This window comes from Corvus moneduloides, chromosome 7, assembly GCF_009650955.1.
Source record: "Corvus moneduloides isolate bCorMon1 chromosome 7, bCorMon1.pri, whole genome shotgun sequence".
Classification (NCBI taxonomy): Eukaryota; Metazoa; Chordata; class Aves; order Passeriformes; family Corvidae; genus Corvus; species Corvus moneduloides.
The window spans coordinates 28840733-28862112 of record NC_045482.1 but is presented as its reverse complement, the minus strand read 5'-3'; the positions used below and the strand labels follow the sequence as shown (position 1 = coordinate 28862112).

General features: G+C 42.7%; 1 protein-coding gene across 2 annotated transcripts in view; it reads right to left on the bottom strand.

The window, feature by feature from the left end:
- The window catches only part of PDIA5 (protein disulfide isomerase family A member 5), a 99128-nt gene that overhangs the window by 20032 nt on the left and 57716 nt on the right, over positions 1-21380 (bottom strand). For both annotated transcript variants that reach the window (XR_004241367.1, XM_032115119.1), the window contains exons 12-14: positions 12954-13024; positions 11505-11668; positions 8781-8911 (exon numbers count right to left, since the gene is read on the bottom strand). Coding sequence is in view for 1 of the 2 variants with exons in the window: in XM_032115119.1 (XP_031971010.1) it covers positions 8781-8911; positions 11505-11668; positions 12954-13024 (366 nt within the window). In the remaining variant the exon portion in view is untranslated. The remainder of the gene's footprint in view (positions 1-8780; positions 8912-11504; positions 11669-12953; positions 13025-21380) is intronic.

Below are 21380 nucleotides of genomic sequence, written 5' to 3'. Positions count from 1 at the left end.
ATCTTGATAAATAAAGTAGCAAAGTGGTGTGCATATATTTTACATGAGGTTTTTTTTTCAAAGAGATAGTTTAAACACGCACACATTTTAATGTAGGCTGCTTTCATATTAAATGCACTAACTTAAACTGTCAGTACTTTCATAACAAAGTCCTGGCCAACTCCTTAGAGGAGATCTGAAAGCCCAGTAATTTGTGAGACCATGGCATTTGTGCTGTCTGTGCTCTACCCTCAGTATGAGAAAGGGCTCTGTTCCCTCCTCAGCCCCCGGCTTCCTTTAGTACCTCTCAACGGGTGATCTCAAATGCTTTAACTAATATCGATTAATTACGCTTCAAATTGCCCCTAAGAGAGACAGATGTGATTATCCCCCTCTGTCATTACATCCAAGGTTAAACAGAATCAGGAAGAGGTTAAGTGACTCTCAGGGTTCACAATCCTGCCTGACAGGGAGCCGGGCTGCAAGGTGCTGACTCCATTCGTTCAGCTGCACAACCATCAGGGCCTCAGAGGGCTCAGCATGTGGCAGGATGGAGCCCTCAGCGTGCAAAGTGCAGAGCAGAGAATGACTTTCCAATTCCCCATCTCTGCTTGAAATCATCACTGCTTAAATAACAGGGGTAGATAGTGCCCGCCGTTATTGGTTTTTAAATGACTGCAATTCTAAGCAAGTGCAAGCAGCAACCCTGCACAGCTATCAAAGCCAGCCCGGGAGCTTGTACACCGCAGAATCAAGCTAAGCCTATTTCCACTTCAAGAGTTCCAAGCAATTAACTAGAATTAAAACAAGAATATTACTTGGTCAATCAAGGAAAGACAGGCCACAGACAGTAATTGCACAGATAAGAGCTGAAAAAGGGTATACTGCTTAAACCAATGCAATCCATGTGGCTACAGGAGTTACTGAATCCACAGGCAGATTTCAGAAAGGCATTTGGAGATGTTACTGAAAGGTTAATTCACTTTGTTTTATCAGTAGAGAACTGGAGGGCCTTTTAATTGAATATCTGGACCCAAAGCTCATTTGATGACATAACCTGACACCACAGTATAATCATATTTCTAAGACACAAGATATTAGTAATTGAAAGAGGGGGATTTTTTCTTTGATTTGAAAAATGTTACGAGGTTTTCAGTTAAGCATCAGGTCAACCAAGGCTTGTCTTACTACTCTTAACAACAGGCACACTAGTCCAAATTTCACAGCCTGCTGGTGGATTTTGTTGAGTTTTTTCCCAAGCTATTGGAACTCTTATTTTGTAGCACTTTGGAGGTATGTAAAGAAGACAAAACATAAAAACCCAAATTATTTGAAAACCATAGCCATGAGACATGAACAATTGCAACAGCAGCAACAAAGTCATTGGAACAGGTCAAACTGCAAAGTGAGGAGAGTAAAAAGACTCGGCACAAAATTCTTGGACTGTTTTATCCATTACAAAAAGCAAGGATATGACTGACTGCAGTGAATTACAAATGGCATGCCAACACTCAGCATTTGGCAACAAGCAATCTTTTTGAGATGGAAAGCTGTACAGCAAGTCACCTCTGGACAGAAAGGGTTAAAGAGCAACAGTTACACCCAGAACAAACCTGAGTGCCAGTTCCAGCAGACCTGCATTTTCCACTGTGTCACTGGCCTGTGTAGCTCAAACAAAGCTAGCAGCAGTGGTTAACCAAGTCAGCATCAGCCCTGGTTAACTGCAAACACAGCTACAGTGCAAATGAAAAAATTTTGCCATCTGACATAGCAGAAAACATAACTAATAGAAGATACACTGCTGAGTTAGCAACAGCCAGCAGAACACTGGAATTTCAGCTGTGCTGATGTTTAAAAGTAGCTCCTGTTCAGACAATGTTACACATCACCAAAAAAAAGCATCTGTCTTACTGGAAATGGGTTTCATAACAGTGCATAAGGATGGGTGACATATTCACAGTCTCCTAACGTACCCACAGTGACACCGCACCAACACAACTATATGTCTGCAGGGAGAGAACTCCATGGGGCAAGAACATGCCCTTCCCTCCCCTTCTCACAAGCTGGAGCTGTTTATATACAGGCAATATTCTGCACACCAAATCAAGCAGCTGTAACACTTTAGGGTTACAAAACAAGAGGAGCTGGATCACCCCAACAAATTTTAGTTTAATGCCACTGCCCCACCACAGCCACCTCTGAGCACTCTGTGACAGTTATGCACAGCCTGGGGAAGCACCTCAACTTCTGAGTTGAGAGCAGTTCAAACTGTTCTCTCAGTGCTAATTATTCCCCTCGGCACAAACACTGGGGCTAAGAGCAGTTCTGCCAGCCTGATTGCAGAGACCACTCTGTAAATCCATCCTTTATCAAACTCAGCCTGTTAAGGGGCTCTGTGGCATCAGCACTATTTACACCGACAGAACACACCTCTGTAACGTGCCTGTAACAAGAGCACCACGGATGCAGGAGAGAAAGCAGTTAGTGGCAGAGCTAACATATCAAAATTCTGCAGTGCCAGCCCACATGGGATTTAAAGCCTCATTATCAGAGGGTCCAGATCTCACCTCTGCCTCAGTCAACAACCAGAAAATCCTTCCTGCAAGGTTTTTTTCCTTCAAAGGGATTCTTTCTGTTCAGCACATTTTTAATAATTTTTTTATAGCTTAAGCTTCATTTACAAACACATACATTTTGTTCAGGCTCTTTGATACAGCCTCCTAATCAAAATTTAACAAGATGTGCTTGCAAGTGACAGGAAAACATCTTGGTGGGAGCCAATCCAAGGCCATTGTGGGACACTAAATTAATCTGTGCTGCTGCTTTGCTCCGCACATCTGAACTCATAAACTCAATTGTCGAGTATGTTCTCCCCCTCTGCGCATACTTTGCACAGAACTATGTCACCCAAGTCTGCTGAGTGACACACCAGAGACCCAGACTGCTCATCTCAGGCCCAGAAGCCACAGGCTGAGGCCTCACAGCCAATAAAATTTGCCATGTTTTGCTACAGCAGTGCAACTTAGCCAAAACACAGCATTATCTCCCCAAAAATGCCTGTGTAAAGGCTGAGATACGATGCAACCACCCTTGTCCAAGCTTGCTCCAAAAAATAGGAAGGATGAAAAGGAAACATTACTGCTTCCTTCAGAACAGCTTTTTGATGACAGCTTGGGTCCCAGGGCTGGAGGAGCACACTGCCCTCCTGGCTGTCATCATTAATACCTAAAAACCATATGCACTGTCTGTGCACACAGTGTGACCCACTCTGGCAAGGACTCTCAGCCAGCTGCTTTTTGTCATTGTATATTCCTTGATGCATAACTTGGACAGAAGAAACCAAGCCGTTTTTGTTGTGAAAACACAGAGAAGGAGCATACCAGGATACAGAATAATTAATATTTTGAACAAAGTTTGTGGGTAAAATGAATGCAGGTTTGCTTAGCTCTCAGCATTTTATGCGATTGTGATGAAACACACAGGAGTGGGCAGGACTCATTTAGTCAGATCCCTGTCTGATTTCTCACTGCTGAAGAAAGTCCTACCTGATTTCCCACTTATTTCTTAATGCTGCCCAGGAGTTGACCCATCAAGCAGCAGTGATGTAAATATTCCTGCTTTACTGTCTTTGTTTTACATCAGAACAATACCCAGGTACCATCTCCCACAAACAGCTTAGATTAACACACAGCCTTTTAATGGCTCAAACAACATCTCAAAGTCTTCTGGGACTTTATCAGATGCAACACCAATTAGGCACCTTCATTCACTTCTTCCAGCCCTGAAAGAAAAACTCTACAAAAAAGTTTAAGTGAAGAACCAAGGAGGCTGATGTCTTTAACTGCACATCCTCTTGCAGCAGTACAGCCACTTGCTCCATCCAAACACCTCATTAAAATCATCCTCAGGATGGTTTATTTCTGGGTGCTCTCTGGGTAACCCCCATGGGTCAGGCTTCACCAGAAAATTAATTTCATCAGCTGGAAAAAGTTATTTCCAGTGAAGTGGAAGTTTCACTGCTGAACACAGAACCAGAATTCAGCTCCCAGCAAAGCATTTATTAAAAATACCCATTCTGCAAACCCTGTTGAGTCCCACAAATTGAGGCTATTTGGCAAGTTAATAACATTGGCAACTGCCACCCTTATGAACCATTAAAAGGGAGCACCTTCCCTCAACTACTTCCCATTGCTGCTGAAAGTCTTTATTTTTTAAGAGTGTTTATTAACTTGTGTTTTGACACTAAAAGTAGAAACTGAATGAGTTTGCTCAGTGCCGAGTCCTGCCATTAAAACTGACTGATCTAAAAACAGAGTGCCCTCCCCCCCATCATTTGGACCTGTTAATGACTGGTCTATTACATGTAATTCCTTTCTGACACAGTTGATTCATTTGTAGTCTCTTTGGAAGCAGCAATCTCAACCAAAAAATGACACAAATGTGTTTTCATGTGTTGGCCTCTCATTCTTCTAACTCTAAAGTGGACATTTTCTGTTTCTGTTTGAGAATTAGCAGGGGATGTTATTAAGCCTTTCCTGTTTAGAGAAAATCAGAACTGGATGAGAAGAGGGAAAAACAACCCAAACCACAATCAACAAAACCAAACCCCAAACCCAAACTCCAGTATAACTATTCCTAGAAATACAGCATTGCGGTGTTGGAAGGCACTTCTGGAGATCATCTAGTAAAACTCCCTTGCTCAAAACAAGGTCAACTACAGCAGGTTGCCCAGCCCTGTGTCCAGCTTGGGTTTTGAGTATCTCCAAGGATGGAGTCTCTTGGGTCAACCTGTTCAAGTATTCAACCACAACCACAGTAAAAAAATCACCACTTCTAAATGTTTAAGCAAACTTTCCTGTGCTTTAGTTCGAGCCCATTGCCTCTTGTCCTGTCCCTGGGCACTGCAGAGAAGAGTCTCACCCAGCTTCAATCACTCTTTTTCCCCCCTTAATTCTGTTTGAATAATGCAGCAAAAACACCTCCAACTGCAAAGACATTATTTACTGGAACTTTTGATACCCTTTGTGATTCTGACAACTAATCACAACCAACTGCTTCTATTTTGCAGTTTTCAGTGCTACAGTAGTAGGAGGTTAAAATTTAATGCATTGTCAAAGTCAAATCTCAATTATCTGGAATAACAGAGTGGAGAGAGCACATAAAAGTAAAAATGCAGATAAAACACATCCAGATAAGCTATATGAACAGGGAGGACATAAGAGAAAGAAAAGTCAGGGCGCTGATCCCAGAAGAGGCACTGATGCAAACAGGTCAGTCCAGGATGGCTGGCTTTAGTGCTGCAAGCCTTGAACCAAGCTCTGGCTGTAGAGCACAGACCTGCAGCCACTGCCCTCCTGACCCTGGCTGGTTCAGCACTGCAGTCTAACTGCTCTTGTCCATTTGGCTCACTTCCCAATATGCTCCATAGCCCCCAAATCCCGATCATCCACGTACCAGGCTCTGTGTGCACACCAAACTATACTCAGACTAGTTGTCTCCTCTCCCCATTTCTGGACAAAGCCAAACAGTTATAAAAGAAAACCTGGAGTAGTTCATGGAATCCAGTACTCCAAGGACTGGATGAGGGAAAAAATACAGACACAAATCACATAAACTCTCCCCAAAAGCTTCTTAAATGCTTGTGCATTAATCTTACTGCTTTCAAATACTCCCCTAACCCCTCACAGCAGTCCCCACATGCACCTGTGGCTTCATGCTTCCCTTCTGCAGATGGTATCACTGTCTTCCTCTTATTTCAGGCATTTGAACTTAGACACGAGTGGGATGACAATTACATCTTCTCAAGAGCTGCACAAGGGTCCAGAGAAGAGGTGGGCAGGTGCTGTGCAGCACAGATGCCAGCAGCCTGCTCCAGGTCCTATCCCTGAGTAGCTCTAACACATGCCAGCCCACACTTCAAGCCTGTGTGGCATGGTACAGACCTACCCAAAGGACATCTGGATGAAGATCTGGTCCCAGGTCATTAACGGCACAAGTAGCACTGGGTTTTCTACAGCAGGCACTTTTTCCCAAGTCAGTATTGGGAACCTGCCCGTATTCCTGCCTCCTGCCCCAAATCAGTCACTACAGCACACACAGATGCCAGCAGGCAGGAATGGGAATGTGAAATCAAGATCTCTGTGGGTGTCAAGTCCGCAGGGGCGGACTTTCTCCCCCAGTAATTTCAAGAGTTTTGATTCCAATTCTCAGTCCTTAAAAGACTCCACAGGCATGAGGAATAACCTTTATGCTTCACCCATATTCCAGGAGACAGAGTAATGAGTTCCCTATCTTTTCCATGTGGATGTAGTCTTCTCTTCCAGAGCTAAATCACTGTGAAGCACTGTTCAGTACCATTAAAGCCCTGCTCAGCTCAGTCCTGAGTTATCAGCACAGCAGCACATTGGTGGCTCTCCTATACATATTAAGTAATTTGGACAGCAAGCTGACACAGAAAAGCCAGCTCTCATTTTAATTTGCATCTAAGATATATATCTGTGGCCTTTACCTAAAGGTTTGTCACTCTAGCTGAAAGCTTGACAAAGGTCAGAATACTCAACTTTCTGCTTTAAATTCTAATGACAGATGAGAGATACATTTCTTACCATAAATATTTATATGTAAACATACTTTATATATGCATGCATACACACACCCCCCCAATCTTAAAATATCTCAGCATATGGGTAAGTGTAACAAATACTGCCACAGAGTCACAAGTGAATGGAGTAGCATACTGTGAGTCTGCCCTCACCCAAGACGTGGATCTGAATAGAAAAAGAAAATTATTTGAGGTAATGGGACCTTGAAACTTTAGCAGTGTTCCTTCTGCACTAAAATAAGCAAGTTAAGATTAATTGGCAGTGTAAACTCCAAGAGGTCTCAAAATTGAGAAAATGGTAAACAAAAGCTAATCTATCAAATTTATCAGGAGGCACATTATCACTCTAAAAAGCTGAAAAAACATAATGATTTGATTCATTCTAATTATTCTAGTGCATTAATGTTTATTTCATAGAAAACGAGGATTTAAAATATTAATCTGGTGCTTTCCTCTGCACCCAACAAAGTGCAGGCTCGTTGCACTCCCTGTGTGTGTCTTTCTGCTTTGCTCACAGACACTTCCACATTTAGAGAGAACAAATCTGACAAATCAGAAACTGTGTATGACTCACGTACTGACACCACAACAGCAACGCTGTCTTAGGAGTCATGGGAAGGCCAGACAGGGTTCCAGTTAACACCTCTTTGTCCTGTATATAGGTGGTCTCATGCAGCACTGTGTCAAAAACAGTGCAAAAATGTGTCTGAAGTGCAGCCTCGAAGGACCCAACAGTTTTACATCATGCAAGCCTTGCTTTTACAGCCTGCTCATGCAGACGGGGCCAGGCTGACCTCCATTTGCCCCTTCTGAAGTAAGATGGTGGTGGAAGTCCAACTGCAAAAAATTAGCCCATCAGGCAAGTTGCCTCATGCTTTCAACCCTGGGAGCTGCATACTCATCACACATAAAGTCTTTGCTTTAAACATGGCCTTCAAAAAGACCAAGAATCTAACTGCCTTAAAAAAGTGCAGCTAAAAACCAAAAGTGAAATAAATCTCTCTTATGCAGAAAGTCACTAACTGGGAAAAGAGAACTCAAGAGACAGTGAACTCCTAAATCTTACCATTTCCTGTGCAATCATTTGATTTTAAAATTGCAATTTGCTCTTAACCAGCTGAGGTCTATGAATCAGAAATTCCTGCCATATGGCCAATTTTTAGTCAATAGGTGGTGGGAACTGGAGTGGAGAAGGGATTATGTCCCCTTCTGTTTTCTTTTACAACCTTCCAGAAATCTCCCTCCTGAATTGCACCCCTGCTTTCTCCCACATCCCTTCATGGGAGCCCCAAAGCATTCATGTTTAATTCTCTAACAGAAAAGCAAAATAAGGGGCAGCCTGATCAAACATTAAGGACCTTTTTCTCTCTTTATGGAAAATACCTTCAGTTTAATGGGACAAGTTGGTAACTGTTTATCTGAAGGTTATCCATAATTGCTGGCTATGTGATATGGAAGAATTTTTTTTTGCATCTGGTGAGGCTGTAAACGCATGTTAATAGTATCTAATATTAAATGCCTGGATTATCTTCTCCCTTTGAAAAATCCCTCAAAAGTTAAGAACTTGTACCTAGTCTGCCTGCCTCTGGGACAGCACAGGAACACAGAAGAGGTTCCTCTCATTCACCTTATTTATAAAGGGCCTGATTCTAAACTTCTCTAGAAATATTCTCAGGAGCTTGAAAAACAAAGTGATTATGTGGTGCATGCAAAACAATCTAGGAGGAGGAAGCTATGTCCCTAGTCCCAGTGGAGACTTAAATGCAGATTTATTGCATGCAAAATTTACTCCATCAAAATTTGTTCTCTGCCTCGTGGACTGGCTCCTCCTACACTACTGTATTGATTTCACTACTGAAGTGCTGCACTAATGAATCAGGCTCTCCAAGTCCACTGTGCTACTATAAAGGATCACATTTTATTATATGGACCATAAAATGAAGCAGAGGAAAATAAATCTGTTTTGTTTTTGTATTGCTGCCGGCTTTGGTGTCTGCATTAAATAATATAACCATTATATACTGTTTTGTTTCCATTTATAAAGATACAAATGATTGTGCCTATGATGGTCCCATGCACTTATATTCAGAATCAGCTCTTTACCCTTAAAAGTCTGGGGACAGTGAGGGAATTATTTCAGGATTTCATAACAACCGTAGGGCTTATAAAACCCATCCATGTAGAGAGGTTATTTACTCACATGGTGCATAGAACATGACAAGGGTGTGCTTCTTCTTCTTCAAGGACTCCCTGAAGTCTTCTCCAGCAAGGTGGATAACACTGGTCTGTTTTTCTTCCCATGCAGGCTCAGGTGGAGGTGGTGCTTCAGGACTAGAAAAGAAAGACAATGAAATTGGTTTGAAAATGTTTCTGGAAACAGATAAAGGGACAGCATCATCATGGTCATAATTAGCATGAGGGAACTGATGTGAAAAATCCTTCAGGGTGCCTGCGCAATAGAAAGACATACTCGGTATTTCCAACACCAGAGAACAGCAAAAAAGATGCAAGTTAATTTCTGGAACTCAACAAAAATATAATTTAAGGTATTGTAGTCAGGCATATGAGTAGAAATGTCGAATGAAGACTTCCTACATTGCATCCAACACTTGGGTGGAAAAAACATGGCTTTGTATCACTGTATCATCCACAGGCATGAGCTGAGAAGAACAGCAAGCAGGTGGAATCAAAAGGCAACCGATATAGAACAGCATCTTCCATTCAACCATCCTTTTTGTACTCTTTATCGCCATCACGCAAACTTCTGTAATGAATTTCATGACCTTCTCTAGAATTCAGATATTAAAGCCCAGATGCAATAATCAGCATTGTTCCATTTGGAATACTGGGGGTGACTGAACTGGAATATTTCACCTCGGTAAAGAGAATGTCAGGTTTCAATTATGACTGCACATACTGGCTACATCAGAGCAATCCCGCACACCTAGAGCACCTCTAACAAAAATTCTGCTATTCACTAGCTCACAGACTTCTCTCAGACTCATTAAATTCATTCCTGCTGTATCTTAAATAGTGATTACTTATATAAAATCATCAGAATGGTGCCACAGTATAAAGACCTTCATATGTCGCCTTGGTAATAAATTAGCTTTTCAGACTTTCCTGACACTTTGAATGACACCATATTAAGTTGTATCAGGTACATAAAAACCAAGTGGAGAAAAACTTAATTTTCAAAGCCCTTTCTCAAGGTCACTTGGTGGACATTCACTGTATTTCCATTGTTACTGATTTTCCAGTTGTTAGAGAAAAAGTTAGATGGGCTGAATTTTCCCACAAACACAGTTGTTGTGAGCTATCACTGATTACAGTTACAGAGGTGTGACTTATTCTCACAAAAACTTTTCCATGCTGACCTGGAATAAGCTACCTAGGAACTGGTAACAACCTCGTGTGGCAGCACAATCACCAGAGAGGAACCAGAGCCAAAACCCACATGGCTGCAACTAGACCACCCATTGAGACAGGTCTCCACAAGCTGGACTTTTATCACCAGCCTGCACCCCAGATGATTCCCTATTTCCACCACCTTCAGTGCAGCTGTGAAAATTCTATCCCTGGTCAGAAAACAAGGATGCTATTCTAATGCCTCTCTAGCTGGGAGAACATCCAGGAGGCAAGAGCAGGAGACAAGTTGTCTGGGTTTCACCTGTGTTGCTGACTAGCTGAGGCTGCAGACAAAAATATTCCAGACGCACAGCAGGATCCAGAAGAATTAACACCTCTTCCCTGTTCCTCATTGCTTATTCACCTGCCAGTATGTACAGGCAGCATCAGCCTGACTGTTTAACTCAGTATAAATTACACAGTGCTCAAAAGAGTCGAGCAAAGCAGTGAAATGAGGACAGTGACTTAACATACAATATGGATACAGCAGCCTGGAGCCTGCGTGGGCAGGGAGGCCATAGGAGTACCATGTCTAAAAGTAAAACACAGATAAAGCTTCCCAACATGCTACAAAGATACTGCCAGACCGTATCTATTACCTGATTTGAAGCCATCAGAGATGTAATGAGAAAGGAGAAAAGAGAAAGGAGAAAAGAGAAAGGAGAAAAGGGGGAAGGACGAAAGGACAGGAACCAAAAAACCCCACACAACCTCCTCCCCCACAAGATAAGTGGGGAAAAATATAGATTACATTCCTCATGCCAACTGCACGTAACAGTTAAATGATTAAAATATTCACAAAACTCTGGCAGGTTTTCTTCCCCTTGACTAATGCACAAAATACATTAGGCTTACAGTACCTAAAGAAAATACATATTTTATATATATATGCATACTTTTACATACATGCATATATAATGCATATTTAAAGAGAGAATTTTACCAGCAATTTAATTTGAAATGGAATTATTGTCATCATTTTTATAGCAAACTTAATTCTGCATATTTCAGCACACCACCCAAGAAAAGCTGGTTAGTGCTCTCAGAGGTGCTGGTTTTGTTGGTCTCGCTGGCTTTCCTTCAGCCTCACGTGGGTGGAATTCTAGGCATTGGCTCTGAAATGTTGGAAAGAGAAAAGTACAACTGTAGAAATTCACTTACTAACACTGTGATCTGCTGCTTTGTATAAAGAGGAAACAACAAATGTTCTGTTTATTTTTCACAGCCATTGCTATTCCTTCTCTGGTGAAAGGCTTAAGGCATATTTGAAAATATTTATTTTGGGAAAGAAATACTGGGACAACTATGAAAAACCCCATAGCAAATAAAGGATTTGGTGTATTAGAGACCATAATTACCATACATGTTTCTGTGGGTTTGAATACTGGAATTCAGTTTAATTTTGTTAGCAAGGGATTTAGGCAGTATTGAAGCTCCGTTTAGTTCCTCACCAAAGCCATCTGCAGGAGTCACTAACCAGAAACACAAATACTATCTCAAAACCCTCAAAACTTACTTTTGCAGCCAGTCAATGATCTTCTTCTTTGTTCTGAGGTGTGGCAGAGTGTATTTCTCCTCTCCATCTTTAAAATATTTCAAAGTAGGAAACCCTGAGATGTGGTATCTTTCTGCCAGCGCCTTGTTGACAGTAGCATCGACTGCTGCAAGGACACCCGGACTCTGAAACAGAGATCACTTACTGTAAATCCCAGCCACATACACACACCCCTTCAGCAGGACACAGTGGGCTTGGGGGCAATCACTCATGATCTGGGTTCCTTTGCTGCCTCCAGGAGGACATAGTCTTAAGCTGTGCCAGGGGAGGCTTAGGTTGGACATGAGTAAGAATTTTTTCACAGAAAAGGTGATTAGACACTGGAATGGGCTGCCCAGGGAGATGGTGGAGTCACCATCCCTGGAGGTGTTTAAGGAAAGACTGGATGTGGCACTTGGTGCCATAGTCTGGTTGACATGGTGGTGTTTGGTCATGGGTTGGACTCGATTTCAGCGGTCTTTTCCAACCTGATTAATTCTGTGATTCTGAGCACAGAAAGACAGAAAGGACTGATGCAAAACCAGAAAGGGACATACTATGGACTAAATGTAACCAGAATCTTACCTGTTCCCCTCCCATTTCTGATAGTATTCTCTGTATATAATTCACTTTATAATGCTTAAGAGCCATTCTCAGAAATTGCATTTCCTCCCACAAATCCCTATTTCTCCCAGAAGAAACAAGCACTGCTAAACACAAGTTTACAAATTAATTCTTCCCTAACTTGTGGGCATCTTTTTGTGGACCACTTTTAGATGCACAGAAGAACAGGCATTCGTAGAGTGTGATTCATTGGGTCTTTGTTTTTCTCATCTCCTCCCTCTCCAGCAGCAATAAAGGAACTCTAGATGTCTCCACAGAAGATGCTTAAAGTATGGGGGAGACTAATTCTACTTCTCCTCCTGCATGGCATACACAGCACGAGACCGAATCAATAACACTAATACTTGTATTATTGGATCTCTCTTCTCCAGAGAGCTGATGGAGCACTTAAGATGAAGCTAATGGAGCGCTGCAACCATTAAAAACAGGGTATTTGAAACAGGGATCAACCCCTTCTGTTTTTTTCCAAATCTAATTCATAAATAAAAGCCTATGTTTCTTCACATTCAATGCCTTTAAGTAAGGGGAAAAAAATCCATTTTTGGATTTGATCATATTATGTATAAGGCCTACAGCAGAATACATAAACATTTTTCGATTTTGTTTTCGTTCAAGACAGAATGTTCTTCCTCAGACTTTGGCAGGGCTCATGCATTAGCGATGAGACTGTACTTTGGAAGCACATTTTGAAGGGTCCTGTGGGAGGATGAGAACAGCTGAATTTGTTGTAGGGAGAAAAGTCACTTTTATTACTCTAGTTATTTATTACTGATTATTTGAAGGATATAATAAAGGAAATTAGCTTACATCACTGGTTACATGGAGAAACTCTGCAGCCTTCTCATATTCTGGCTTCATTTTCTTACAGTGCCCACACCCTGCCAAAAAACAAAAATACAATTAAGTTGTATACACCATGGTTATTCATTGACCCATCCAGCCATTATCAAAATCCAAAACCATGTGGTAAAGATTTACTTGAATTCTGTATGCATTAGTAAAGCCTTAGGATGATACAGGATTTTTTCCAAAATGGCCACAATAGTTTAAACAAAGAACTTAATCTATTAAAAAAAATAATAATAATACACCCCCTGATTTCACACTCACACCTTTTTCCTTACAAAAAGTACTATAAATATTTGTCAAGCCCATTGCTTCTAGCATGCTCTTAGGCAAGGCACAACTTCACCCATTTCAGCTTCCAAATCTTTATCTGCTTTAAAAAGAAACAACACAGCTCCTCATGTGACTTCATGACTTTCAGTGGAGGCTTACACTAGTACAGCTTAATAGAGTAATATAATTTGAATTCAACTGCACTGATAATAAGCCCCGCTTTACAGTGCTGCAGCATGTCCCCCTAGCAAGGATTTGCACTGATTTAATCACATCAGTGTAATTACACCACCACATATGTTCCCAACATAAGCAGGGTCTGTAAAACCGAGATAATGGTGCTTTCTCACTTGTGAGAAGTTCTCCAGAGATCTGCCATTACTTCACTGCTAAGTGCTGACATTACAATAAAATAAAATGAATGCATGAGTGAGAAAAGCAGACTTAGAATAAATTATTTGGGTGTAAATTAAACTGCTTTCAGCTGGTGCAGTTGCTTGCAGGCCCAGGTGAGGTTCCTGCAGCGATGTGAAGTTACACTTTGGCACCTTCAGTGTGATGCTGGGCCTCAGTGACAGCTCCTTCCCTGTCCCCAAGGGACTGGCACAACAGCAGCCTCCCCTGGAACAGTGCACAGGGACGGAGTGGCCGGGATGGACACCTGGCATGGCCAGGGTCAGGTCTGACTGGAGGTGCAGGGAGCTTGGACAAGGCGCTGGCACAGCCCCGGCACACTGCCCTCACCTGCCCAGTGCGCTGGAATCCCAGTGCAGTGCCTCGCTGCACCTCTCCCTCTTGTCTGCAGCAGCAGCCAGCTCGCTTTCCTGAGCTGTTATTGTTGGAATGGGCACTTGAAAACCCAGACTTTGCTGAGCTTTTGGAAGTTGTATCAGAAGATACAGCTAGAAATGTGTTTCAATGCATGCCAGCAAAAGCCGACGCTGAGGTGTGTGGGTAACAGGGCTGGGGCTATTTTTACACCATTGTCCAAAAGAAAATAAACAAAAGACTCTGAACCTCAGCACTGCTTTGTTTCCCTCTAATGGGATGACTGCTGAAGCCAGCAGACACAAACCTGAGCCTGAACTCAACAAGACAAGCATGTTTTATATAGCACAAGTCAAAGAGCGTTTGCAGCCAAGAGGCGATAAGACATCCAGGTGTAAGTAACTTCACCAGAGCAAACAGAGCTTCAACCACCACAGCACATCATGGAACACTTTCAGGGCATGTTTATAGAACAGGGTGAACACATTTGAATAACAACTGCAAATCCCACCTAAGAATTACAGCAAATACCGAAGCGGTTGATCTCAGACCAAACCCCAGTTCAAACACCAGCTATAGTCATACCACTTAGTCATCTGCACAGAAACCACAGCATTAAAGAGCCCCATGCCATTCTTTTAAGCAAAATCCAATAATGGGAGCAGCAGAACAAGGGGAGCTCAGCTGGTGGAGAAAGCTTTGCTTTAATTTTACACCGTGGTGTGAGAATGCTGGGAACCTGATGTGGCAGCTTCACAGGTGAATTCAGGAAGAAGCTGGGAGAGGCTGAGGAAGAGTTACTGTCTCAGCACTGCTTATCTTGGTTAAAAGCACAAAAGAGGCTGGCAAAGTGATTTATTTGCCACCCACAGAAAACTTGCAGGCATATGGCTTTGTGTAAGGGGCTGACAGATCCCTGCCCAAGTTGATTTATTTCTCCTTCTAGGAGCAGCGAACTTTATTCATTTTGTGCTCTTCCTCACTTCTAAACAAAGGGCATCTCAACTCCCAGCTCAGATACCCGGGAACCTCTCTGAATTAGGTAGCTTGAATTTGTACAAACAATACTTTTCTGCAGGGCTAACTTCACCCTGGTGGGCTTTACACACTGAGTCCTTTAGCCACAGCAAGGTTCATACTATGCTCTGGCTACAGTATCCACTCTATTCCAATTATATTACAATCATTAATTAGATCTGATCAACCAAAGGCATTAAACAACCAGAGTTTTCACAAAGCTATGCAGAGGGGGAAAAACCCAAACCAACAACCCAGGCACATTTTGCCCAGGAAATGAAAAAATATCCAAAGCATCTGAAATTCATGTAAGCAATATTTTGGATCAAGATATCCAGACCATGAAATGTCACTGTTCCAAGTTCTTTCATGAACATCACACAGACACAGCACTACTGACTGCCACAAAGCTAACTCACTCATGCTTAAGATAAAGGGAAGAAGCATCAGATCTTTAAAAGGCACTTAAATTCAAACTGAAGTCTTCAAATCTTTATTGTGAATGCTTGTTCTACCCCTGACAGAGGACAGCACGATGTATCAGCCTGGAAAACAGTCACCACATTAAACTGAACCTGAGAGAGGGACAACAAACCTTAAGAGCTTCTCCCACAATAAATGATGCTTTTCTGGCTGTCTTTATGAGAATTTTGCCATTGTGAGCTACAGCCTGCTTTTACCTACCACTGCAGAAAAGGGGAGATAGAAATTACAAGTCAGACCTACAAACTGAAAATCAAATAATCTCTCCTATGATTATTTAGCCTATCTTTGAATAATCCTGTGAAGATTGCCATTAAATTTTCAAGGCCAATGAAAAGTTATTTAAATGAATTCCAAGGTCACTGTCTCTCCTTTGATTGCTACATTAGGTTGTTCAGCAGCAGCTTCATCCCTCTGTGCTAAGCTCCTCTAGTTTTAAATGCTTTCTGTTCATAAAATGAGTGGGAAAATAACAACAACCCTACAGACCCTGAGCCCAAATGCTCCTGTGTGCTGCTGACACAATGGAAGGAGTCCACAGGTCCGCAGTGGGCATCTGTGACAGATGTGCTTCTAGAAGATGCACTGTCCTGTTAAGCATATACCGACATTAAAAGACTAAGCAAGGGAATCAACTCATTCCATCCCAGGTGAGAAGAAAGGCAGCAATCAATACAAGGATGTCCTGTGCCTACTCCAAGCACTGCCATCCTCTGAGCCTCTGTGGGTCATGGCTGGTGGGAACACCCAAAGGTCTTGTAGGTGTCTATCCAAGGGGACTCCCACAGCCTCGTTCTTTTCTTGCAGAAGACAAGTAGCTGCCCTGGGGGTGCAAGACAGAGCTACTCTCCATCTGGCAGCAGAAACCAGTCCAGGTGCTGCTGACCAGGTCAAGACAACTCCTCTGACCTCTCACCCCTCATCTTGATCCTCTTGCACAAAAGGAGCCCCAGGCTGCAAGGGCCACGGCTCGGCTAGAAAGAGCACACAGATGAGCATAAAGGAAGTGTTACAAGACAGGGAAAAGAAGTCAAAACTTACAACAATCAGTGCTAGGACATCTGGTATGCACCCTTGCTAACCATTTTTAAAACAGATGTCTAAATGAAGCAAGAATTCTTCTTTCCCAGTTTATTTATAATCAATCTTCTCATTTGCACTGTGCAGATGGGCAGATAAGCAGCTCTTTCCTTTGGTGCAGTCACTGTCACACAGCTTAGCTCAGCTGCACCCCCAGACAGTGGTGACCAAAGGTCCCCACATCACCTTGGTCACTTCCCTCCAGAATCCCACTGCAGGGCAGAGGACAACACTTGCTCAGCACTATGTCCTTCATAGAGAGTGACCATATGCAAATGTAGAGGCAAAGGCCAAGCATGGACAGAGCAATGCTGAAGTGAAAGGGTGAGCAGCACACGGACAAAGGAAAGGCTAATAAATGTACCAAGCAACTCTTTTTCCAAGGAAATATCTGTATTTGTTTACAGCAGCCTATCTGGCACCATGGCAAAGATCCACAACACACAGTTGCTCCAAATCTTTTTAGAAATGAACTAATACAAGTACTTCTACTGTTAAAACCAAGTTTTACAGGCAGAAAACCAGTCAAGCAGCTCCAGCCAAGCTCCTGCATATGCTGTCTTAGTGCTGGCCCAAGAATATAAATCTCTGTTTCTGTCATTCAGTGTTTGCTTCTTTCAGGTTATTATGACTATATAAATAAATGCCATGCTTTTGGTCATGTCCTCTCATTTCAAGACAATATTGTCTGAGGATCTGAAGTGTGTGCGACAAGCAAGAGATAAAAGACAACATCCAGGCAGTTGTGAAGAAGCAATTTCTGACATCAAGAACCCTAGAGGCAAACTAAATTGCAAATAAAGATTTTAAAGAATCATTATATTTCTGTCATCAACAGACTGCTTGAATACTCTTATCATGTACCAGCTACTTATTGTATCATGCCAGCTCTACATCCATCTATAGCTGCATACCAAAAATACCTCCATTAGCCTGATGAGAAAACGAATTTGAATCACAAAACAAGTCCTGCTTTCAGCAAGTGGGCCACTGGCAGTTCAGAATACACTCACACAAGATTTACGGACAACTTCAAGCAAAGAAAAAAAACCGTCAAAAATTTCAGATGCACCTTTGCTCTCTAAACATTTAACACCTAGGGATAACACCATTGGTTTCTCCATTCTTAATCCCAAAGGAGCAGTGACCTCTCACAACAGCAGAATAGCCAGTTCTTACATGTGCCCCATTGTTGACCTTGAACTTGCACCCCTACATATAAAAGCAGGAGTATCTACATGAAGCAGGGGCGACACAATCCTTGCAGCCACACACAAATCCCAGCCCTCTTATCACCCATGCAAGAACACAAATGTATTCTCTTCTGCCATGGAAGTCTGTAACACACAGAGACTTCTAATGCACCATGTAAAAGAGGATCTCTCACGTCTGACATGAGGCAGTTTACAGTTCCTTCACCGGTACAGGAGAGCATAAACTACAACAGCTGCAGACTCCCTTGCATAATTTAGCCATCTGCATTGCAGACATCTGATGGAAAATCATCCACAAATTTGGCAGGGAGGGAGGATGACAAAAGCAGCTGTTTCTCCCCATAATCACAGGTACGATTTGCAATTGTGTTGGTTGCGTGTTCACTTAATAGTCACAATAGCCAGAGCAGTCAGGCCGTGCCAGGATCTCCATGTTTCTGCTAAAAAAACCCCCCAAAAAAACCCCCAGAATCATCTTAGGAAGAATCAGGAGCCAAAGAATTTTGCACCACCTTTTCCCTCTGGGTACTTACTCCCACCAAACCATTCATGTTCTCACCAGCAGCACCGCACACCCAGGTATAATTCCAGATACTTAAACACAACGAGGTTTTAAGACTTGATGCTTTCTTATAAGAGATGCATCTTCAACATCTTTAACACAATATTGAATTCAAATTTCCAACAGCTAGCGCACACACAAATCCAGACACACACCACCCCCAATACCATACATTTAAAGGCAGGTTTGGTTTGACCAGGCACTACATTGCTTAGAGATCAGTGACAAGCAAACAGCTTTACGGCTTTACAAAAGACAAAGCCTGTGAAAGGTCAGCCTGGAAAAGACTCTGAGGAACTAGAAATACAGAATTAGGAGAAAGATACTTAAGCAGTCTGGATTATTGCAGTCATGCTACGCTGCTGCGGTTGCAGCCTAACGCCGTGGCTGCGTGGGCTGCACGGTTCATCCCAGCGACCGGAGAGCACGGAGCGACTCGGCCCCGCCGTTATCACCATCTCACTGCCATTACCACGAACTCAGACTGCAGCAATCTGTGCGTGCAAGGAGCTGTGCAAATCCAGTCCCAGCATGGGCACACAGAGGAAAGTCTCTGCCTGCTTCCAGGAGCTCTTCAGTGTGAAGGTGGGGCACAAAATCTTTACAAATTGGTCACTCCTCTTCCTGTCTGTATGACTTGCTGAGGTGGTAGTGACCCAAACCCAGACACCATCTTGTCTTTTCTATGGTGGCGTAATTTATTCCCTCCCAGCATCACTGAAACTGCTCAGAAGAGTCATAACAGTTTTAGACAGTTGTAGTATGAGTTAAAACTATTTACTTGTTTTTGAAAAAGACAGTCAGATGCATTACATGAATCAGATCAAACTGAGAAGAGAGCTTAACTATACGTGTCCTCTGGGAAACCTGTCTGTATCCGTGTTGTGTTCACAGCTCTGGCAGAAGGGCCACCTTTAGCCAGCAATGGCCCTTGGCAGGGGAGGGCTCAGCACACGGGGGACAAACATGGAGCAGGTCCTGCAGGCTGCCTCCATGGGATTTAAAAGACAGCAGCTCTGGTGAACTGCACAACACACACTTTCGCCTTCATTTCTGGTCACACTGGAGCATATCTTCTTCTGACTCAGGCTCAGGGTAAAGGGTGAATATTCTCCAAGACTAACCTCAGCCACAGGCTGCTGCCTCCCAGGGATTCCTGAGAATCAAGCAAGGAGAGAGATTTCTGCTCTATCTTGCCCTCAGTGTGCACTCTCAGCTTCTGAGCTCACAGGGGGCCGTGGCTGAGCTGGACTCCTGACAGCAGCCTTTGAAAAAATACACCCCATCTGCACAGCACAGACTCCAGCATGCATCCAGGAACAACCTTTAACCTAATCATCATTTTTACGTAAAATAAACTAAAACCAAGAATCACATGGTTCCTTATTTTCATTCCAAAGGTGGTTTCAGCTTCCAGCTGCTGGAGATTACATTGCATGTATATACCAAAACTGCATGGATATACCCTCTTACTCAAGACTGTGGTGCAACTGATAGAAATCAGTGTTGGGAGATGATAGTGCCTCCTGCCATCCCTCTTGGGAGGGAAAAGAAATGAAGGAAGGTGAATCAGCTGGTATTGGAAGATATGAATTACACTTCCTACACCAGCTCTGAGGAACATGGCCCTGAGTAGGTGTTGAAAATTAATCTTCCCCTCCTCAAATGTGAGACAACAGCATGGTTGCCTTAAGGTGAAACTGTTGAGAGTTTATGAAAATACCACCAGAAAGTTTCCTTCTCAATTAAGCCAGAATTATTCCACATCTAAAAAAGACTTCCCCCTTTCTCCATTGCCAGGTGAACAACAACATTTTACCTTGAGGAGGGAAGAGAGGCTGCACTGCTTTCCCTCACACTCTTACCCCACTATGGAAAACTTTATGCTTTGGATTTAGCAATGAAAATGCCAAAGAACACGGGTTAGATGAAAGAGCTTTGAATGTTCAGCTCACAAAAACAGCATAACCTGAGAATTATTTCCTAGGATGCAATTTGTGTAAGACATCAGCAAAATGGATGCAACGCAATGAGATCTTCCTAAAAAGGTACATGCCAAAGAACTCAAGCTTAGGGGGCAGGGAGGTTAAAAGGAACGGTAGCACTGACTGTTACTGTGAAGATGTCTGGAAAAGTCAAGTGTCAAGAAGAGATACTGTGCAGAATGCACATTTTTTGTCCAAAATCACAGCAGAAGTGGCTACCAGCTGAGACCTATTCACCTATTTAGGAGAAGCCTGCCGGCACGGCTGCCAACCACAAGCAGTCACAACTCCAGAAGACACAGCTCCACCATCAGCACAATGCCTCAGTGTCCAGGCAATGGATTAATGTATTAGTAACTCAGAAAAATGGCATCACCTGCCAACTCACCATCTGAAAGGGCACAAGGAGCAGACAGGCAGGCAAGCAATCTTTCACTCTAGGTTTCTCTGTTCACTATTTGCCCTTTACGTCAGTTCTCTACCTTTCATGGAATAAAAGTTGAAGCCATAAAGTATTTAGGAAGATAAACTTGACAGTGAAAACTCTACTGGTAAGGATTCAAGTAGCAGAGATACTGTAAGGCACTTTCCAAATGAGAGCCCTGCTCAGTATATTGAGCTTATCCAAGTGAGGAAACTAATTTATTTCAGAAAAAATAAACCTGGAGTTTAATTCTTAAAGCTAATTCCTACTGTTAACCCATCATTAGAGGCAAGCAAAGTAAACCTATAAAAATAAGTTATGCTTCACTCCTATCAGAACTCATCACAAGAGCATTAAGGGCTTACATATACACTGGGGTCAAGCTTGCCAGGATGACAGTTACCCAATTCACACACTCAAATGTGGATTTTTAACACCTAAAATTACTTAAGTCCTCTGAAAGACCCCTCTGAACACCTAAATAACTGACAGCAAATACCCAGAGAATGGGGCCAGTCCCTCTTCAGCTGTCACCTCAGCTGCTCCTCAGTGCTCCAGCAGCTACAGGCTGAGTCAGTTGGT